Source organism: Tupaia chinensis, unplaced genomic scaffold (genome assembly GCF_000334495.1).
Source record: "Tupaia chinensis unplaced genomic scaffold, TupChi_1.0 Scaffold143584_1, whole genome shotgun sequence".
Lineage (NCBI taxonomy): Eukaryota > Metazoa > Chordata > Mammalia > Scandentia > Tupaiidae > Tupaia > Tupaia belangeri.
The window spans coordinates 6,915,937-6,938,726 of NW_006203430.1; the positions used below are offsets into that span (position 1 = coordinate 6,915,937).

Here is a 22,790-nt window from a genome sequence, read left to right on the forward strand (position 1 = left end):
GGTTGGGGACACTGGACTCCCACATGGCTGACCGTGGTTCAAGTCCTGGGAACTGGCAGCTTGCTTTCTCACTTTCCCGCTCTCGCTCTTGCTCTTGCTCTGTCCCTCTCTGGTCAAATTTTAAATAAATAAATAAAGTTAAATAACATAATTCTTTAAAAAAAAAGACTACGGCAAAGGTTGAGAATCAGTGAGGAGATGGGGAAGGATGCTGACCTCCATTAAGTAAAATCATCCATAGAGGGCTGGGGGGGAAACAGGACACCTATAATTGATAATCCTGTGACAGTCTGTAAGATCATGATTTGAATCTTTTTTTTTTTTTTTTTTTGAGACATTTTCACTATAGGGCGCGTGCGCTCGCCAGACAGACAGAGAGAGACATAGAGACAGAAAGCGAGAAATCATCCCCCAGGGGGGATGGTCATGCCGTAATCCCTTCTCCTCCATTCTCCTCTCTGGATCTTGGGCACGCATGCACATGCGCCCGGCCTGAGTTTTAAGCCACTGGGTCCCGGATGCAAACCACGGTTGACTACGTGGGAGTCCAACAACATAGTCATTACGCTAACTGCTGGTTCCCATGATTTGTCTCTTATGGCAGAGTCATTCAGGCTATGACCAAAGAGAAGGCAGATTGTAGAATGTATTCAGCACAGAGAGGGGAGAAACGAGGAGATTGGCGTGGGAGTGCTGGTGGAATAGGAGGGAATGTAGTGTTTCACGACTAGTCACAGCCATCAGGTTGACAAGTAGGTGTCACAGAAGGGCAGTGGTAAAGAAGGAAGGACTGGGGCCAGCAGGGGGCAGAGTGGTTATGACACTGGATCCCTCCAACACACACCCACCCCAACCCCTCATGTCATGGCCAACTGCAGTCGTAGACCAGGATCCAGCAGCTTGAAACTCACGCCGGCACATGTTTGTGTGCTCAAAATCCTGAGAGGAGAATGGGGGAGAAGAAATTGTAGCCATCTCCCTGGGGAGTGACTTCTTGCTTCCTGTCTGTCTCCCCAGTTAGTAAACAAGTCCTACAGCAAAAATATAATAATAATAATAATAATAATAATAATAATAATAGTAATAATGAGAAGGACTGTAGGCTATGCTTAGCGGTTGGCTGGATCCACTAGGAGCTTGGGCTAAAATGTGCATTCAAACAGCATTCAATAATGAAAACATTTATTATGAAGTAACTGCAAGTCGCCTGCTAAAGAGGATTTTAGGTGGACTGACAAGTTGCTATAAACCGAATTTTGTGTCCCCTGCTCCCAAATTCCTAATTTTAAAGGTTTATTTATTTATTTCTTCAATGAGTAAAAAGAGAGAGCGTCAGAGAGAAACCCAGAGACACAGCACACCCAATAGGGTCTTGATGCCACAATCCACTCCCAGCCTCAGCTAGCCGGTTCATAGACACGCGCGTGCCTGGTGTACTCAAGGAGGTGTCTGAACTTGGACTCTTCTCACAGGGGTCAGCCTTGCAGAGCACTGCGTTTCACCACTGTGCCACTGTCCAGGCCCCAAATTTGTATGTTGAAACCTAATTGCCAATGCGAGGGTATTAGCTAATGAGGTCATTAGGATGGAGCCCTCATGAAAGTGATTAGTGCCCTTATAATTGAAACCCCAAAGAGCTCCTTCACTCTCCCACCACCTGAGAATGCAGCAAGAAGGACCAAGAAGGGGGCCCTCACCAGACACTGAATCTGGCAGCACTTTGGTCTCGGAATTCCAGCCTCCAGAACTGTAAGGAATACATTTTTATTGTTTAAGCCACTCAGTCCGTGGAATTTTGTGATGGCAGACCAAGATGGAAGTGGTTCAATACTGCTACACTTCCATTTCTGGTGATTTTATCCTGTTGCTGGTAGCAAGGTGGAATACCGGTTTTAGAAGTTAAACAATGAAATAAATGGTTTCTTATGACTTCCTTTTTTAAGTTTAATTTTTAACTTATTAATTTATTTATTTTAATTTGACCAGAGAAAGACACACACACACACACACACACACACACACAGAAGAAAAGTGAGAAAGCAAGCCACCAGGTTCAGGACACAAACCGTGGTCAGCCATGTGGGAATGTCCAGCACCTTAACCACCACGCCACCTGCTGTCCAGCCCATGACTTGCTTTTAACAAGGAACTTTTTTCCTGGTAACCACTGGTCAGACTTCCTCCTGTCTCCCTGGACTGTTGAGCACACATATCTTGTGACAATTAAAAAGGAAAAAAAAAACTTTAAAAAACATGAAAATCAGGCTTTGGAGTCAAATATGGTTTTGAATTCTTAAGATCAGGCTTTGAAGTCAACTATTGCTGTGAATTCTGGGTTAGCTTGAGTGACCTGGAGCAAACTTGTTACCACGTGTCTTCACAATGAATATGGTAGCTCAGCACTGGCCCCAGGAAGTGCTCCAGATGGGCTGGGTTGAACTTATGAGTCACTGCAGCAAGAGGGAAGGGGGAATCTCACATACCTGTGTTCTGATCTCAGCTCTCTCCCTTAGTATGTGATCATGGGAGAAGCTTTGAAACCTCTGTGAATTTCAGTGTGTTCACTTATAAAACAGGGAGACTAGCACCAACTTTGGAAGATTGTCGTGAGGTTAAAGCAATAGGTGCTAAAAGGTCAATGTAAACAGTGGAGCCAGGATCTTAACAGTCTTCTGGCTCCTGCTGTGTACTCTTCAGTTTACTGACTCATTGCACAAATACACTTTGGACACCCACTGGCCCTCCACACAGACCAGGTGCTGATCTGAGTTGGGACTCGACAGTGACAAAGGCCTAGCCTTTCTAGGGCATCTCACCCTGGAAAGGTCACCCTCTTCTCAGAACAAACATCTGGCTTTTTTGCCCTTGAACTTCGTTTGTGGTAGTGCTATAAATTTAAAAAGAAGAAAATTGATTTTTCATCGATGCAAAAAGGGGAAGAGACTTTCCTTTTTCTAGTCTTAGAAGATTTATTTTAGAAGATTTACAATCGCAAATTCTTTCTCTGTGTGTTGGAGATAAATGTAAATGGTTTGAAAAGCTAAAAAATATTTTTTCAGTTGTATAACACAGAAATTTTTTTTTCTTAAGGACTTGAGAGCCATCTTTCCAGAATGTTCTTATTTAGGAATATAGCATCCCTAGCTCCCAGTTTGGTGGGAGGGTAGGAGGAAAGCACAGGCTTCAAGATGCACACCTATCTCTTGTTATAAAAATACGAAAAACTTATTTCACATTTCGATAAAGTCAATTAGCAAACACAAATGCCCACTCCAATTACCCCGTGACAAGCGATACCCTGGAGTCCTCTTCCTTGAGAACTATTCACTGTGTGTAGACGACGGGTTGCATCTTCTGCTGTTCTAGAACAAGGTGAGAGTTCTGTCTTAGCAGTCTCTTTAGCAGATTGCCGTGATACGCATCACGTTCATATTTATTACCGAAGCTTATTTCTTCTGCTGTGGCGGAGAGTTTTTTTGAGGGTGAGCAGATTTTGTTTTTCATCACAGTAGAAACCGGCATGATTAGAAAGGGCTTTGGAATAATTGGGCCAACCGAAATAAGAACTAGTCCCTCCCTCGGTCCCCTCATCCCCAACCCCTCTCCGCCCTCGTCGCGTTTGCACCTCCTTGCAGCAGCGCATCCCAGGAGCCACCCGACCCCTGCGACTGCATCCCTATTTTTAGCAGCCGCAGCCAGCCGGGTCACGTGACGGACAGCGCCCTCTAGACCACGCCCACGCCCCGCCCGCCGCGCCGGGAACCGAGCAGCTGGGATCGCGGAGCTTGCGCCCTGCGGGGGCTGGCGGCGATGAAGATCTGGAGCTCGGAGCACGTGTTCGGGTGAGGCCGGGCTGCGAGCGCGAATGGGTCTGCACAGTCGCCGACTCCTGCGGCTGTGCTCGGCTGGGGTGGCCCGGCAAAGGCCCGACAGCAGGCCGCGGAGTCTCCCTCTGAGACTGGAGCTCACTTTCAGGGGCATAACTGGCTGGAGACCCCGAGGCCGTGTGCTGCATCCCCCCGAGGCGCGGCGCAGCGCAGGGGGCTTCTGGAAGCTCTGAGGCAAGGCAGGGGTCGGCCTCTCCTCTGGCCGGGCTGGTGGAACGAGCCGCTGGGATGATTGGGGCAAGGGAGACGGGGCCGCCGTGGGGTTCAACCAGGCTTAGACGTGCACGCTCCCTACTAGCAGCAGGCCTGACCTCGCTGCTCCCTTTGGGGCAGGGGTGAGGGGCCCTAGGCAGGGGAGAGGCTGGCAAACTGACCCAGCCCTTTGTTGAGATTTAGTGCAGGTGATGGAAAACATACTGCGTTTTATGGAGGGTCCGCAGCAGGCTGTCAGCTCCGGAGGGAGCTCCATGGGAAGAAGACATTTGGGGGCTTTGGTTCCCAAAAGAAGACATTTGGTAGGCATGGAAGGCCTCCTTGCCAGCACGACATTGCAAGCTGTTCAGAAGTGCCCCCCTTACCTAAGTAGTATCTTCTTTTAAGTCGCAGATCTGTGAAACTCTGAGATCATTCTTGAACATTTTTTAATGATGTATTTTAAAGTGTACCTACATCTCCGTTAGAGAGAGAGACCCCAAGAGGGTTTTCATGCATCGATCCTTTCCCCAGCTCAGCCAGTCTGAGTCTCCAGTCCTGTCCCAGCATGTACAGGGAGACCTGGGAAGGGGAATCAAGGACTGTCCCACGTGGCCCCTGCATTGCAGAGTGTCTGGCTGACATCCATTTTTTGTATAGCCTGCACCTTTTCTAAGGTGGGGTTCCTTGAGAGACCCAGTGACAGCCTCTTGGTACTCCCAGGATGGGCTGTAACTGTCAGTGTCTGGATGCAGAGGAGCCAAGTTAAGTCCTTACCTACCCTGCATGCCCAGGGCTCTGGGCCCGGTTTTTCAGGAAACGTTGAGGACAGTCGTAAAGATTGTGAGAAGCTGAGTTGTAGTATAAGTAAGTTATCTGTTGTGAAAGGTCATTGTTAAGACTTTTGAAAATTTTTCAACTGCCAACCACCATTTATTTTCAAAAACTTAAGTACTGATATAATGTACACACCATAAAGTTTATTCTTCCTACAGAATACAGTTTTTAGTAAATTTTTAGTAAATTTACAGAAAAATTCATATTTTAGTATCAGTTTAAACCGTCTCCATAGTCCTACAGATGCTCAAGTGCATTTGCAGTCACGCCTCTTTCCTGCCGTAGCCCCAGGCAACCATGGTCTGCTTTCAGTTTCTATAGATTTGCCTTTCCTAGACATTTCATGTAAGCATCAGTCTGTGGTATTGTGTGCCTGTGTGCCTGTCCTTTTTCATTTGGCTTTTTTTTTTTTTTTGAGGTTTGTGCATGTGATAGCACGTGTCAGTATGTCTTCATTTTATGTCTCTGGCATCCTGCCCCAGTGCCCGGGACATAGTTGTTGCACAGGAAGGGGCTGAGGAATCTCACACAAAGACCATTGCCCTTCCAGAATGCGGGCAGCTACGTGTCAAAGGAATCCCACTCAGCCCTGGAGCTGCTGTATGAAGCACTGACTCTCTGTTGTGGATTTAAAAAAAAAAAAAGATTTATTATTTCTTCTTTGGGAAAGAGAGACAGATAAAGACAGGCACTGTCAGCAGGGTCTCATGTTGTGATCCTCCCCATAAGCCTTCTCATGTGCCTGGTATGTATAGGTTAACCAGGAACTGAACCCCTATCTCTATATGGCTCCAGCGTAGTGGAGCAGTGCACCGCTAGTGTACCACCATAGCGTACCTGCCCATGCCCACGCCTTGGCCTGCCCAGGATTTTTTTTCCTTTCTTTTTCTTATTTTTTTCTTTCTTTTTTATAATTATTTAATTTATTTATTCATCTGCTTATTTTAATTTGACTAGAGAGAGAGACAGACAGAGAGAGGGAGAGTGAGAAAACAAGCCCCCAGGTCCAGGACTTGAACCACAGTTGACTACATGGGAGTCCAGCAATGTAACCATTACACCATCTGCTGGTCCCTCTTTCTTTCTTTTCTGAGTTTGTATTTATCTATTTCTATGAGCAAGAAGGCAAGACAGACAGACATTGCCCTCAAGTGCAGCCAGTCCCAGAATGTGGGCACACGCACATGCCTGGCATGCTCAGGGAGGTCTCCGGACATGAACCCGGAACCTTCCTATGTAGGTCAGCCTCATAGAGTGTCACATTTTACTGCTACACCACTGTCCAGCCCCCTGCCATGGATTTTTAACTTCAAAGTAAAGGGCCTGGATGGAGCTGGACAAATGTGGAATGCAGTAGGTGGAGGATGCCTCCAAACAGGCCCCTGGGGCTGCGCAGGTGGAGGAGGCATGGCACTGTGCTGTGGGACAGCATTAGTGCACAGAACAAAACCAGCAGCCAGGCTTTCAGATTGTGCTTACTATGCTGTGTTTTTCTATCTCAGTCCATTGAGTTCCCTGAGTTGTTTTTTTTTTTCCTTTGTGGATTATAGATGTTTCTTTTCTCCTTCTGTACTGTTTTTGGATATTTGTCGTCGTACTGCCAGGTGAATGCTTGATCGGAAGTTAATCAGTTTACTTTTTAAAGGCAAGAAATAATTAGGCATTGGACCAGTAAATAGTGTAATGGTTATGTTGCTGGGCTTCCACATAACCAACCGTGGTTCAAGTCCTGGACCGGGCGGCTTAAAACTCACACCGGGTGCATGTGCGTGTGTACCCAAAATCCCAAAAGGAGAATGGAGAAGAAGGGATTGCTGCATGGCCATCCCCCCAGGGGGTGATTTCTCGTTTTCTATCTCTATCTCTCCAGTGAGTGCATGTACCCTATAGCAAAAATCTCTCTTTAAAAAAAAAAAAAAGAAAGAAAGAAAAGAAATAATTAGGCACAAACACTTTTGGTCTTATCAGGTTTTATTCCTATGTCCACATCCAGAGGAACTCCAAGACCTTGAGATCAGTCATGGCAGAGAGCCCTAAGCAATCCAATGAATATGTGCATTTCCTAGACAGTTTAAATAGTCTAAATAGTAATTTAAAATGTTAGATCAAAACAGAGAAAGGGCATCTAAAACTGAACAGAGTTTATCAATGTAAGTTTATAAATTTCACCTTCCCCCACATTCACTGAGGTTTCAGGCAGACCTATGAAAAAATCTTCCGTAACAGAGCCCGTACAAGTAGGTTTTTAGCAGGATTCTAGGCCATCCATGCCTGTGATCCCAACCCCTACCAGGCAAGGTCTTTGGTAAATGCTGTTTGTCATAGGGCGGGAGGGGCTTCTGGGAGATATGCCTACAGAGGCTGACTTTCCAGCTGGAGTAGGAATGAAAAGTGGAGTGTCATAGATCAGGACTCTGGTAGCTGCACCTGCCCTCCCTCCTCCTATTCTGTTCTCTGTCTCTCCCCAGAGGCAGCCAAGATAATGAATTTCCTAGGTATCCTGACAGTCTTTGTTCCAAAGGTCCATTTGACTACATTTGTGTATGTCTATGTATCCACATAACGTATGTGATACTGTTTGCATTTTTAAATAGAAATCAATGACATCATCTTGTGCAGATCTTTTTAAAATTATTTTTAAAAGAATTTTTATTATTATAATTTTCATTATTATTTTAAATTTTCTGTGGGCATGTGTGCTGACAGAGAGAGAAAGAGAGAGAAAAAATGAGAAAGCAAGCTGCCAGGTCCAGAACTCGAACCATGGTTGGCCATGTGGGAATCCAGCACTTTAACCACTCACTCACACCACTTGTGGGCCCCAACAGTTTTTCTTTCTTATTAATTGGGTGATCAGAAAAGTCATGACATTTTTTTTTTATGTGAAAATGCATCATGACTTTTCCAATGACACAATATGATTTTTTTGAGATCGCCCTTATTGAGATGTGTATCTATATTAATAGAGATGGCAATAGCTGTACAATATTCCATTGTGTGAGTATGCCACAATTTGTCCTTTTTCTCTCTGAAGGGACATTGAATTTTTCCTTTACTATGAATCATATTGCAGTGACTGGCCCTGGGTACATTTCTCGGTCACTTAAACAGGAGCCTGCTTAGGTCCGCAGATCTCAAGATTTTCTTTTTTTTTTTTTTTCTTTTTTAAAGAATTATTTTTATTTCACTTTATCTATTTTAATGTCACCAGAGAGGGACACAGAGAGAGAAAGCAAGCCACCAGGCCTAGACTCGAACCACGATCGGGCACGTGGGAGTCCAGTGCCCTTTACCACCATGCCACCTGCCAGCCCCCGATCTCCAGATTCAGGACCGCTTTTACACTCTTGGAAACGATTGGGGACCACAACCAGTTTTTGTTTGTGTGGATTATGTCTGTCAGTATTTGTCAGAGTAGAAATGAGGATTGAGAAATTAAATATTTATCTGGTCAGGCCAGCTCTGTGGTGCAGTGGTAACGCAGTGCTCAAGAGAAGCCATATCCCCTGCTGTGACTGCAGTTTGAATCCTTTGAAACATCCTAGGCACCCAAGACTAGCTGGAGGCCTAGGGGAAGGGATCTCAGCATTATGAGATACTGTCATGGATGGGTGCCTGTCTCTGCTGTCCCTCATGGGCACACTCTCGCTTTCTTTTTTTTGGGGGGGAGAGGTTTTTGCTATAGGGCGTGTGTCCTCACTAGACAGAGAGAGACAGAGACAGAAAGCGAGAAATCACCCCCCAGGGGGGATGGTCACGCCGCAGTCCCTTCTCCTCCATTCTCCTCTCGGGATCTTGGGCACACACGCACACACGCCCGGCGTGAGTTTAAGCCACTGGGTCTGGGACTCGAACCACGGTCGAGTACGTGGGAGTCCAGCGACATAGCCATTACACTAACTGCTGGTCCCTGCCCTCTCTCTTTCTTATGAAAGAAATTAAAAAACAAAACAAAACAGAAAAATGACTGATCGGCCTGGCTTATACTTTGAATCTTTACCCATGTGTGATTTAGTGATACCTTGTGCTGGTCATTTGGAATATGTGTTCTCTCTGGCCATACCGCCTGGCGCATACTCAGTCTCGCCCGGAATGCATGCACACACTGCATTTGCAACATGCAGCAGTCATCAAGCTCATGGTAGCAAATGCAAGTTTTCTAAAATTTCAATTTTTACTTGAAAGCTCAAATTTTATCTTTGGCAGCAAAGTGCTTTTAGTTGTTTTCCTTAAAATAACAGGCTTACTTCATTAATTTTTGTGAAAATGTCTGCTAGATCCCCAAACCGGAGTAAGCAGTTTGTCTTGTTTTTCTTTTTTTTTTTTTTTTTTAGAGAGAGATTTTTGATATAGGACATGTGTACTTCCCAGAGAAAGAGAGATACATCAAGAAAGTGAGAACCCACCCCCTAGGGAGGATGGTTGCACCCCAGTCCCTTCTCCATTCTTCTGCTGGGATTTTGGGAACTCACACATGTGCCTGGCATGATTTCTAAGCTTCAGGGTCTGGAACTTTAACCATGGCCTACCATGTGGGAGTCCAGTGCCTTAACCACTACACCACCCACTGGCCCTGTTTAGTTTTGCTTTCAAGTCCAGGTGATGAGTGGTGGGCCGTAGCAGAGAGTGAGGCACACAGCCTGAGCAGCTGTCCAGCAGCTGCCGAGATGGCCTGAGAGCTTGACTGCAGCAGAAGTGCTTTTCCTACACTTGCTATTCCCTCACATGGAATGTCCAACCAGGAGAACGGTGCTCAGGGACCAGCAGTTGGCATAATGGCTATGTCGCTGGACTCCCATGTAGTCGACCACGGTTTGAGTCCTGGACCCAGTGGCTTAAACTCACTCTGGGCGTATGTATGTGCATGCCCAAGGTCCCGAGAAGAGAATGGAGGAGAAGGGATTGTGGCATAGCCATCCCCCCGGGGGGGTGATTTCTCACTTTCTGTCTCTTGTGAGCACATGTGCCCTATAGCAAAAAACAAACAAACAAACAAACAAAAACAAACAAACAAACAAAAAGTGCTCAGAGGTCAAGTAGTGGTAAAATTAGCAATTTTACTATTTCGTAACAGAAACTTTTTTTTCTTAAAGAGATTTTTTTCTATAGGGTTCCTGCATGTGGCAGAAAGACAAAAGAAAGACAGAGAAGGTGAAAGTGAGAAATCACCCACCCAGGGGGGTGGCCATGCTATAATCATTTCTCCTCCATTGTCCTTATGGGATTCTGGGCACATACACTCAGGCACCTGGCATGAATTTCAAGCCTGTGGTTCCAGGACTTGAACTGTGGTCACAGTGAGAGTCCAGCATCTTAAGCACTATACCACCCACTGGTCCTGAAACTTTTTTGTTTAAATGTGGAATTCAAGAACCAGATCCTAAATTCTTCCTTTCTTTCTTTTTAATTTCTCCATTATGTGTGCTTGCAGGGGGTGGGGTTGGAGGGGACAGAAAGCCAAAGTGCAAAGCACTCCCCAGAAAGAATGGCTATGCCCCAATTGCTTCTCTATTCTCCTCTGAGGATTTTGGGCACATGCACACATGAGTGTGTTTTTCAAGCTGCTGGGCCAGGACTTGAACCACACAGTTGGCCATGTGGGATTTTGCTGCTTTGCTGCTTTAACCACCATGCCACTGACTGACCCAACTTTTTAAAAATTAATTAATTAATTAATTTTTAATTCGTCCAGAGAGGGACAGAATGAGAGAGAGGGAAAGTGAGAAAGCAAGCCGCCAGGTCCAGGACTCAAACTGCAGTTGGCCATGTGGGAGTCCAGCCCTTAACCACCACACCACCTGCTGGCCCTCAACATTTTTTTTTTTTCTTCTCTTATTTAGTTTATTTACTTAGACATGATGGGTAGGGAGGAGATGGCAACTCCAACAGGATCTTCATTTAACAATCCAACCCCATGGGACCAACAGGTGGCATGGTGGTTAAGGCACTGGACACTTTCACATGGCCGACCATGGTTTGAGTTCCAGACCTGGTGGCTTGTTTCTCATATTCCCTCTCTCTCTGTGTGTCTCTCTTTGGTCAGATTAAAGTAAATGAATGAGTAAATAAAATATAAATAATTCTTAAAAAAAAAAAAAAACAACCCAACCCCAGCCTCAGCTAACCAGGACCACGGGCATGTGCCCTCCAGTGAGCACAGGGAGACCTGGGGCGTAGTCAGGGGACTTTCCCATATTAAAGTGTTAAGTTAGTGCTGTGCCACTATGGCTGACTTCAAAACAGATTCTCTCTCTCTTTTTTTAGATTTTTGCTATAGGGTGGGTGCACTCACCAGAGAGACAGGAAGTGAGACATCACTCCCCAGGGGGGATGGCCATGCCACAATTCCTTCTTCATTCTCCTCTTGGGGTCTTGGGCACAGATGGACACATGCCCTTTTTTTGAGAGGTTTTTGCTATAGGATGGATTTACTTACTTATTTTAATTTGACCAGAGAGGGACAGAGAGAGAGAGAGAAAGTAAGAAAGCAAGCCACCAGGTCCAGGACTCGGATGGCCATTGGCCATGTAGGAATCCAGCACCCTTAACCACTCAGCCACCTGCCGGCCTCCTAGAGCATGAGCTGTAAACCACTGGGTTTGGGACTCAAACCATGGTCGACTATGTGGGAGTCCAGCGACATAACTATTACACCATATTCTGGTCCCCAGATTCTCTTTTTTAAAAACATTTTTAAAATTAATTTTTCCAGGGACCAGCAGTTAGCGTAATGGCTATGTTGCTGGACTCCCATGTAGTTGACCATGGTTCGAGTCCCGGACCCAGTGGCTTAAACTCACGCTGGGTGTCTGCACGTAAGTGCCCAAGATCCCGAGAGGAGAATGGAGAAGGGATTGTGGCATGGCCATCCCTCCCGGGGGGTGATTTCTCGCTTTCTATCTCACTGTCTCTCTCTGTCTTTCTGGCTAGCGCACGCACTCAATAAGAAAAACCTCTCCAAAAAAAAAGGAAAAAATAATAATTTTTCCAGAAGTGAGACAGAATGAGACAGGCACCCCCACAGGGTCCCGATTCTGTGATCCACCCCCAGTCTCAGCCAGCCCTGGATCATGGGCACATGCTTGCCCAGCATATTCAGGGGAGTCTCCAGATGGAAACTTGGTGGTAGGTTATCATGTTTGTGGCCTCCCTCCTACATCGCTTTTTAAAATCATTTTTTATTATGGAAGTTCTAGAAATATGCAAAAATCAGGTGACTAGAATACCACACACCTGGTAACCTCTTCCAGGTTAACACTTGGCATTAGCGGCCTGCCTGGCTTCAGCTGTGTTCCCACCCACTGCTCCTTCCCCTGAGTTATTTTTGCAAGTTCCAGCCTCCTCCTTCATGCTTCTAATACCCTGGTGGCTATGCTTAGACAGAGTGCTTCGTTTCCACTTCTCATGTGGAAACCAGAATTCATCTTCCCAAGCTTCCCTGGGCTGCCATGCCAGGCAGTTCCACAGTGTGGGTGGTGCCCAGATCCTTTCTCACCCTGGGGACCAAGAGGATGCCAGCGTGTAGGGGAGCCACTCCATGGTGGGGGCAGCCACTCCATGGTGGGGGCAGCAGAGGCCTTCTGCCCTTTGGGGACAGAATTCAGACCAGAATTCAAGGTTCTGGTATAGCTGGGGACTGCTCTTGGGTGGGCAGTTTTATGCTCTTGGAAATAAATTTGAACAGATTTCTCTTGTGCCTTCACCAGGCAACTAAGTGCCCTGACCGATAACCTGGGGAATGTCCATTTCCAGCTTCTCTAGGTGAACTCTTGTGCGGAGTTCCATACCCACCAGCACTTCATGTCTTCCTATTTCCATACTCTTTCCAACTCTTGATATTGCCAGACTTTTCGGTTTTCGCTAATTGAGCGGGCATCTGGTTCTTCAGCCAAGGCATATGCTCTTGACTTGCTGTGCTTAAGTGTTGTCATTTTAAAGTAAATTTTTTTTTCTTTTAGAAGTTTTCGCTATAGGGTGCGTGTGCTCACCAGACAGACAAAGAGAGACAGAAAGTGAGAAATCACCCCCCGGGGGGATGGCCACGCTGCAATCCCTTCTCCTCCATTCTCCTCTTGGGATCTTGGGCACACACGCACACGCGCCTGGTGTGAGTTTTAAGCCACCGGGTCCGGGATGCGAACTGCAGTCGACTATGTGGGAGTTCAGTGACATAGCTATTACTCTAACTGCTGGTCCCATTTTAAAGAAAATTTTTAAAAATCTAATTTAATTTTTATTTTTTTAAAATTATTTTATTCAACTTCATTTATTTATTTCAATTTGGCCAGAGAGAGAGATAGAGAGAGAGAGGTTAAGTGAGAAAGCAGGCTGCCAGGTCTGCGACTCAAACCATGCTTGGCTATGTGGGAGTCCAGCACCCTTAACCCCGCGCCACCTGCCGGCCCAAAATTTAATTTTATTTATTCCTTTTCTTTCTTTCTTTTTTCTTTCTTTCTTTCTCTCTCTCTCTCTCTCTCTCTCTCTCTCTCTCTCTCTCTCTCTCTCTCTCTCTCTCTCTCTCTCTCTCTCTCTCTCTCTCTCTCTCTCTCTCTCTCTCTCTCTCTCTCTCTCTCTCTCTCTCTCTCTCTCTCTTTCTTTCTTTCTTTTTTTAATTTGACCAGAGAGACACAAAGAGAGAGAAAGTTGGAAAGTAAAAAAGCAAGCCACTAGGTCCAGGACTCAACCATGGTAGTCCAGTGCCTTAACCACGATGCCACCTGCTGTTCCCTAAAGGAGGTTTTTAAAAAGCTTATTTCTTTAATGTGTAGAAGAGACACAGAGAGACAATACCCCAACAAAGTCCTGTTGTCACAGTCCACCCTAGCCCTCAGCCAGCCCTGGATCATGGGCACACACTTGCCTGGTATATTCAAGGGTACCTCGGGACATGGACCTAAACCTTCCTCTGTGGGTCAGCCTCACACTGTCACGTTTTACCTTGATTTGGCCCCAAACTGTATCATTTTAAAGATGTTATGGTTATGCTTACCCCTTCCTCTGTTCTTCTGATGTCTATATTAATTTATGTGATCTTCCCGTAGTAACTAGGAGGAATATTTTGTGAATATTTTAAGCAGGTTGTAGTTTAAATAATCAGCCAAGAAGATACAAGATGTTTATGTGGAAGACACCTTGTTTGAGATGAACAAATCTCTCTCTCACTGTTTGTTTGTTTGCCATAGGGCATCTGGGCTTGTCAGAGAGAGGGAAAGTGAGAAATGACCCTCCAAAGGGGATGGCCACACCACAGTTCTTTCTTTGTTCTCTTCCTGGAATTTGGTGCATGCATGCACATGCACCCAGCATGATTTTCTTCTTCTTCTCTCTCTCTCTTTTTATTTTTTAAGTCACCGGATCTGGGACTCGAACCGCAGTCAACTACATGGGAGCCCAGCGACATAGCCATTGCACTAACTGCTGGTCCCTCTCTTTCTTTTTTAAAAAGAATTATTTATTTATTTAATTCCATTTGTTGTTGTTGTTATTATTTTTTAATTTGACCAGAGAGAGATGGGGGGGGGTGGGGGGGGAGCAACCAAGCTCCCAGGTCCAAGACTCAAACCACGGTCAGCCATGTGGGAATCCAGCACCTTTAACCACCACGCCACCTGTCGGCTCCCCCAGTGTGATTTTCAAGCAGCCAAGTCAGGACTTGAACTGCAGTTATCTATGAGGGAGTCCAGTGCTTTAACCACCGTGCCATCTGCTGGCCCCTGTTCAGATAGTTTTAAGTTTAATTTTAGAAGGCATGCTTGTTCTGCCTTGAGGAATGATGTCTATGGGAAATGCCCACAGTTTTTGATGAGAAGCCCCCTTTGTGTCTTGGGCTCTTTTTGCCTCCCAGGTCCTCCTTTCTCACCCACATCTGGGATCACCATGTCTCTGACACTTCCCCCCTAAACCTGTGAGGGATGAAAGGGTTCTGCGCCCGCTGTGCCCTACAGCACGATCAGGACCAGCCACGTCTCTGCTGCTTCATCCCTGTGTTAAAGCCAGTGGTGTAGATACACGAGCCCAAGATTTGAAAACTGGACCCTAAGTAGTTCTTGGTTCAACCGAAGGGATTCAAGGCCAGGGCCTGACAATTGAGAGGCCACTGGAAATCAGAATGAACATAGGGTAGAGAGCTGGGAGACCCAATTCTCACCTGGCCCCTGCTGCTAACTTTGTTACTGAGGACAAGAGTTTCATGAGGATAAAGTAAATTAATGATCAGTTATATAAAAAAATGACATCAAATATGGAACGAAAAGCTTCAATGTGTTCATCTTTGATATTTGATTTGGTAATCCCATTTCTAGAAGTTTAGCCTAAAGAAATATCAGGAATATTGAAAAATTAATATATTCCTTCTTCTCCGAGAGAATACCAAATGGCGATGATGCTGGTGCAGCGGCAGGGCCCGGAGGCCCTGGGGGTCCTGGGATAAGGAGGTCGCGGTGGCTTCCATGGGGCCAGGGCCAGGCCCATGGTCGTGGCTGTGGTCGGGGCCATGGCTGCAGAGCTTGTGGAGGCAAGGCTGAGGACAAGGAGTGGATCCCGGTCACCAAGCTGGGCTTCCTGGTCAGAGACATGAAGATCAAATCCCTGGAGGAGGTCTCTTCTCCCTGCCCATCAAGGAGTCCGAGATTATCGACTTCTTCCTGGGAGCATCTCTCAAGGGTGAGGTTCTGAAGATCACGCCTGTGCAGAAGCAGACTCGTGCTGGCCAGCAGACCAGGTTCAAGGCATTTGTCGCCGTTGGGGCCCACAATGGCCATGTTGGTTTGGGCGTGAAGTGCTCCAAGGACGTGGCCACTGCCATCCGAGGGGCTTCATCCTGGCTAAACTCTCCACTGTCCCAGTGTGGAGAGGCTACTAGGGGAACAAGATTGGCATGCCCCACACTGTCCCCTGCAAGGTGACCAGCTGCTGTGGCTCTGTGCTGTTGCGCCTCATTCCTACCCCCAGGGGCACTGGCATTGTCTCCGCTCCTGTGCCCAAGAAGCTGCTGCTGATGGCTGGCATCCATGACTGCTACACCTCAACCCGGGGCTGCACTGCCATCCTGGGCAACTTCGCCAAGGCCACCTTTGATGCCATCTCCAAGACCTACAGCTATTTGATCCCAACCTCTGGAAAGAGACCGTGTTCACCAAGTCTCCCTATCAGGAATTCACCGGCCATCTTGCCAGGACCCACACCAGAGTCTCCATGCAGAGGACCCAGGCTCCAACTGTGACCATAATATAGGGTTTTCTATCTTTCTTTCTTCCTTCCTTCCTTTCTTTCTTTTTTTAAAAATAATTATTTATTCATTTATTTAATTCCACTTGTTATCATTATTTTTAATTTGATGAGAGAGAGAGAAAGGGAAAGTGAGAAAGCAAGCCACCACAGTCCCTCACGTGGGAGTCTAGCACCTTTAATCACCATGCTACCTGCCGGCCCCAACATAGGGTTTTCATACAGTGGAAATAAAGTGAATTAAGTCTGAAAGAAAAAAAAAAGAAATATTAATGTACACAAATGTTCACTACTATCTTTAATTTACAACACAGGATTAGAAGCAAGCTAAATAAGCTACCACAGGGGACTGGCTGACTATAAATATCCATGGAATCACCAATTACACAGTTATTATAATATTTTTGGAAGTAGCTACATGATAGAGAAAAAATATTCACCATCATTTATAAAAAGAGATGATAGCCAGCCCCATAGGTTTTTTTCATAATATCTGTTCATTGAACTTTTTGAAAACCTCATTTGTATATGAATAAGTGCATATGTGTTTTTGTAAGCCTGTGTATGTGTGTGTGTGTGTCTAGGCTTGGGGTCTGGGCTTTGTCAACCCATGCTGTTGAGACCTGTCTGGGTGCTTCTGGAGAACAATGCCATTGTCAAGGTGTACTTTGCAGGAGGCTCAGAGGCTTCCTGGGAGAGAGCACGTCCTGAAGGAAGAAGTAGGACAATTGGGGTGATAAGCTGACTTGCTAGCACTACAGTGGGGCGTTCTAAGTGGCCCCTCTCATGGCCCCCACCGGATGTGTGCCCAGTCCTGTGGGTTTCAGGTCTGAATAAACACAGAGCTCTGGAAAGCACTGGGCAGTTGTGTACCTGGCTTGAGAGAAAGAACAGAACTATCATGTGGGGAAAGCTTGGGGACCTCTTGGGAACTCCCACCAACTCCATGGGACTTGGCTGGGCTGGGAGACTGAGTCAGCAGGTGGACATGGTGAGTGAGCCACATTTGTGCCACTCCTGTTCTCATGACTTTATACTGTTCCTAGAGAGCTGAGTCGGGAAAGTCGAGAAATTTGTGTGGACATAAGGGGAGAGCAGAAAGTTAACAGAAGGCATGCAGAATGTTAGCAGCATTTATTTTTGGAGAGTGGAATTGTAGATGCTGTTATCTTTATTTATATATATATCATAAGAATTATCTATTCATGGGACCAGCAGTTAGCGTAATGGTTGTGTCGCTGGACTCCCACGTAGTCGACTGCAGTTCACATCCCGGACCCAGTGGCTTAAACTCAAGCCGGGCGCGTGTGCTTGCATGCCCAAGATCCCGAGAGAGAATGGAGGAGAAGGGATTGCGGTGTGACCATCCCCCCGGGGGGTGATTTCTTGCTTTCTATCTCTCTGTCTCTCTCTCTCTCTGTCTGGTGAGCGCAAGCACCCTATAGCAAAAACCTCTCCAAAAAAAGAAAAAAAAAGAATTATCTATTCATTTAATTCCATTTTGTTATTGTTATTTTTTAATTTGACCAGAGAGAGACAGAAAGAGAGAAAAGGAAAGTAAGAAAGCAAGCCACCAGGTCCAGGACCCAAACCATAATCAGCCATGTGAGAATCCAGCACTTGTAACCACCACACCACCTGCCAGTCCTGATGCTGTTAACTTTTTCATACTTGATTTTTTCAAAAACTTGAACACTTTTTATAATAAAAATAAGTGACTGCTTTAAGACATATACCATTAAGAAGTTGGAGCAAAGTAACTAATTCTCCAAAGATGTGAGTAGCCGGGAGCAGTAGCCTGCTCCGGACAGGTAGAAGGCAGGTGTACTGTTCTATTAAAATACTGTTGAGGTGACAGGTACTGAGGTGCCAAGGACAACTGCACTGGAAGTCACAGGGCCAGCCTTTCTTCCCTGCAGCTGTAGATAGGAGGCAGGTGTGGACACTTGCTCCCTACATTGCATTCCCCCCTTTTGAGCAAGAGTACTCCCAAGAGCCAGGGCACATGCAGCCAGGTTGGAGGAAATCTGCTCACTGCGGAGGAGCCCCAGACAGAAGAGTCTGCCTCTGTGGACTGAGGGAGGTTCGGGGAGTCAGAATGGAGCAAAGGAACTGCCCATGGCCAGGCTAGCTGGCCTCAGGTGAGGCACTGGTGTGGAGCAGGCAGGTGTGCAGGGTATGCAGGTGTGTGGGAGCTTGGTCGGGCCTAGAGCTGTGGAGGGCGGTGTCCTAGAGCACTGCCCTGCCGGAAGGCTCACAGGATCCAGGGTTGGTCTGAGCGCGGCTGCTCAGGTATACTTGTCTGAATACACCTTGATGACAGCCAGCAGAAAAACCATATCCCGAAAGCACTGCCGCTGCTTTCATCGCTCCATGGTTGGCCACTTCTGTTGGCTGATTGTATTTTATTTTTCCTGCCAGCCACCCATGGGCCACAGTCATCCAGGCTGCTATGAGGAAGTACCCGAACCCCATGAACCCCTGCGTCGTGGGCGTGGACGTGCTGGAGCGCAGCGTGGATGGCCATGGCCGGCTGCACAGCCAGCGCCTGCTTAGCACGGAGTGGGGACTGCCTGGCCTCGTGAAAGCGGTGAGCCCCACCGCCAGGATCCCAGCTGTGCTGTTCAGGCCTGGACATCCCATTTCTGTATACTCAGTCAGTTATCCTTCAAATGCATCCCAATTCCTGCCCCTTACCACCGTGCCCCAGCCCGGCCCAAGCCCCCCCACCTCCCCTTAGGGGTTCTCCAGTGGGCCCTGTCTCACCTCTGGCCAGGCACCCTACCAAGACACCACAGAACAATTCCGTTCTGGAGGCTGCCAGTCCAGGTCTAGGTGTGGCACACTGAGTTTCCTGGGAGGGAGGAATCTGCCCCAGGCCTCTCAGCCCCTCCCTCCAAATCCAGTCACTTTCTGAGGTGCTGGGGATAGGATTTCAACACAGGAATGTTGAGGGGACACAGCTCAGCCCTCAGAGCCACTGGGGAGGTCATGGGAAATGTAAAATAGAAGTCAGCTTTCTTTGGTACACCCCAAATACTCACTGACCTCCCTGCCTCTCTAGTCCAAGTCTTTGCTTGGCCTTAGGGCTGCAAGTCTGACCTATCTGTCCTCAGCCCCTGGCTGTTCCTAGAGCTCCTGCTGCCTCAGGGCCTGGATGTCCTGACCAGGTCACCCCAGGCTCCATATCACCTCCTTCTCTGTGGATTCTGCCCAGACACCACCTGCCCCGTCTAAAGGAGGGGACCCCAGGTTTTGCAGCCCTCACCAGTTTTATTTTTTAATACATTCAGTTCTATTTGAATTCATATATTTATTTAATGTCTGTTACCTGCTGGGACAGAAGCACCCTGAGGACAGGTTTTCTCTCTTCTGTCTACTGCATCGCAGTTATATCACTTACTGAGTAACCAGGTAAATTGACTAGTAAGTGACATGGTGTCATGTGTTTGATGCTATGAAGTAGAATTTTTAACATATCACTATGCTAGTTTTGCTTTTGTTATAGATTTTGGGAACCAGTAGGACTTTGACATACATCAAAGAACATTCTGTGGTGGATCCAGTGGAAAAGAGAATGGAACTTTGTTCCACCAATGTAAGCAATGGCCCAAGATGAGAAAGGTGCTTAGTGTTTCTCGGTGATGGTGCGTAATGCCCTCGTTTTTTTCCCAGCCCACCTTTGGTCTCAGTGATCAGTTATTTTTAATAGAAAGGCTACATTTATTTAGTGGTATTTTATTTTATTCAAACCTATTAATAAACATAATAGACAAATGCACACAAACAGCCCAGCCACTGTGGCACCTGGTAAAGCGAGTGCCTTGGAAGACTGGAAATTGTGTGGCAGTCACAAGTTTGGATCCTCAGACTGGCTTGAAAATACGCTGAGTGTAAGTGTGTTCTGGTGCCCAGGATCCTGAGGAGCTGAGGTGCTGGGGTAAAGGGATTGTGGCATGGTAAAGAATGGGTCAAGGGTGCTTCTCTCCTTTGCCTTGGCATGTATGTGCACATACTCAGTCTCTAAAAAAAGAGAAAAGAGAAATACACATAATGGGGACCAGCAGTTTGTGTAATGGCTATGTCGCTGGACTCCCATGTAGTCGACCATGGTTCGAGTCCCAGACCTGGTGGCTTAAACTCATGTCGGGCGCGTGTGCGGGTGTGCCCAAGATCCCGAGAGGAGAATGGAGGAGAAGGGATTGCGGCGTGGCCATCCCCCGTGGGAGGTGATTTCTCACTTTCTGTTTCTCTGTCTGTCTCTGTCTTTCTGGTGAGCACACACTCCCTATAGCAAAAACCTGTCAAAAAAAAAAAAAAAGAAATGCACATAATGATGAATTGTTACAAAAGGAAATACCGGGTAACCAGGCAGATTAAGCAAAAGTCTATGACCAACCTCTAACCCCCTTTGTGCTCACCCCAGCATAACCACTCTCCTGACTTCCAACACAAGATCATTCTTAGCAGTCTTTTTATTTATTTTTTAGTTTATTCATTCATTTTCTTCAAGAAGGTTGGGGAGTCTTCACACTGTGATCCTCAGGCGAGTCTTCAGTGTGATCCTCCAAGCCCTGCAGCCAGCCAGTCTAACGGGTGTGCCTGGTGTGTTCGAGTAGACCCCGGACGCCAGTAGGAGCTCTCCAGTGTGGCCTCCAGCACTGACTTCACCACCACAGTCAGGCCAGCCATCTTTTTTGAGGTTTATTTGTTTATCTCTTCTGAGAAAGAGACAGACATCCCCAGCAGGGTGTCCACTCTGCAGTCCACTGCCACCCCGGATCGTGCACACACACACACACACACACACACACACACACACAGGCTTACAGTATACAGAGAGTCCTTGAAAAGTGAACCTGGGATGTTTCTGACTGGGTCCAGTACCGCAGAGCATTGCATTACTGCCACAACACCAGCTGGTCCTTAGCAGTTATTTCTAAAGCTACTTCCCCCTTTCTCTCATTTTAAAAAAATGTGTATTGGCCTAATGCAAATATCTTTAAATTTTTTTTCTAAAGAATAATTTTACTTAACTTTATTTATTTATTTATTTTAATTTGACCAGAGAGGGACAGAGAGAGAGAGAGAGAAAGGTCTGGGACTTGAACCATGGTCAGCCATGTGGGAGTCCAATGCCCTTAACCTCCACACCACCTGCTGGCCCTGGCCTAATGCAAATTTATAGAACATGTTGGGGAAAACGCATGGGCTAGGAAGACATTTATTTCGTAAAATAATATTTTTGTTAAACATAGAAACGGGCTATTATGGTTGAAGTCGTAACTCAAGCCTCGTCTGTGGAGTTTTCTTCCTGGTTAACCACCCCACCCCAGCCTCTCACCCATCTTCTCTGTACCCAGATCCACAGCCTTGATTCAAGTTACCGTTCACTTATTTGTTCCAAAACAGTGCCTGGTGGCCTCCATGTGCCAGGCATCATGGTAGAGGTGGGGGATGCATGGATTATAAGGTGATCCTGCCCTTGTGGTTTATAATCCGATAGTGGATAACAAGCTGTGTAGGAGGAGGCATGTAGACAGCACGGGCAGAAGCTCCTGAAGTGGCTGTGTGAGACCTTTGTAGCGGAGCTGACAGGGAGGCGGGACTTGAAGGCTGGCAGTTTTCCAGACAGACTGGCACCCTTGAGCCTTGGGATTACGGTAGCTCAGAGTAGCACAGATGGGTAGTGCAGACCAAGAGGGAGAAGGTGTGGGAGACCTACGGCTAGAGAGGGGCAGAATCAAAGAAGGCTGAGGAGCTGAAACTTTTATTTTTTGCAGTGATAGGCAGCCTTCGAGAGTTTGTTACAGGACATAATAGACTGTGTTGACAGGATTGCTCTGGCAGCCTTGTGGAGAGAGGAATGGGAGATGTTGGGATCTGAGCCAGGGAGACCAGTAGTCTAGGGGGCATCATCCAGGTTCACGGTGGTGGGAGGCCATCTGGACACAGATAGAGGGTAAATGGGGGGTGGTACATGGGGAGGAAGGGCACGGAGGGGTCAGGGTGCTGCTTAGTTCCCTGGTTTTGGCACCCAGCTATTGGTGGGGCTGTCATGCAGGACACGTCTGAGAAGAGAGGTCGGTTTGGCTTTGAACATCCCCAGTGTGAAGTGTCTGAAACTGAGGGTGCAGGATGGTAGGTGCTGTAGTGGGGATGGGGTGACACCCACTCAAGGCCCAGGGGCATGAGTGCTGATGAGCCAGGACAGACAGAGGCTATGGCTGAACAGGAACAGTGCTCAGAGAAGGAGGGACAGGGCAAGTACATTACAGGAAGAGCAAAGGATGATGAAGCCACCCGAGAGGTCTCCCATCTTTTCAGCCTTTTCTGTGGGGCCCAGTGTTTGAAACAGAGACAGACCTGCTCTGGGTCCTGGAAATTACTCACCTTTGTGCCCCAAACGGTGTCTTGAGAGCAACTTTGAACCTCTTAGGAGGCTGTGAGAACCCTTGCCCAGCCTCCCATAGAAGTAATCAGAGTGTCCTTGTGTTGAAAGGTGAGGTTCCAAACTGGGTGAGGATTTCAGTTAGAGATCATTTTGTGAACATACAATAAATGTTTCTCACTGCTCAAAGATTATCTTGCCTCTTTTTTTTTTTTTTTTTTTTTTTTGGGGGTTTTTTTTGCATCTGGTAGGACTAC

The 22,790-nt window shown here is 46.8% G+C and overlaps 1 protein-coding gene and 1 pseudogene across 3 annotated transcripts in view; both read left to right on the forward strand.

The window, feature by feature from the left end:
- Positions 1-3,768: 3,768 nt before the first annotated feature.
- PRELID3A (PRELI domain containing 3A) overlaps positions 3,769-22,790 on the forward strand; it is a 25,395-nt gene continuing 6,373 nt past the window's right edge. For all 3 annotated transcript variants that reach the window (XR_336798.3, XM_006164047.3, XM_006164048.3), the window contains exons 1-3: positions 3,769-3,842; positions 18,564-18,732; positions 19,651-19,740. Coding sequence is in view for 2 of the 3 variants with exons in the window: in XM_006164047.3 (XP_006164109.1) it covers positions 3,811-3,842; positions 18,564-18,732; positions 19,651-19,740 (291 nt within the window). In the remaining variant the exon portion in view is untranslated. The remainder of the gene's footprint in view (positions 3,843-18,563; positions 18,733-19,650; positions 19,741-22,790) is intronic.
- LOC106733336 (40S ribosomal protein S2 pseudogene) lies at positions 15,217-16,157 on the forward strand (annotated as a pseudogene).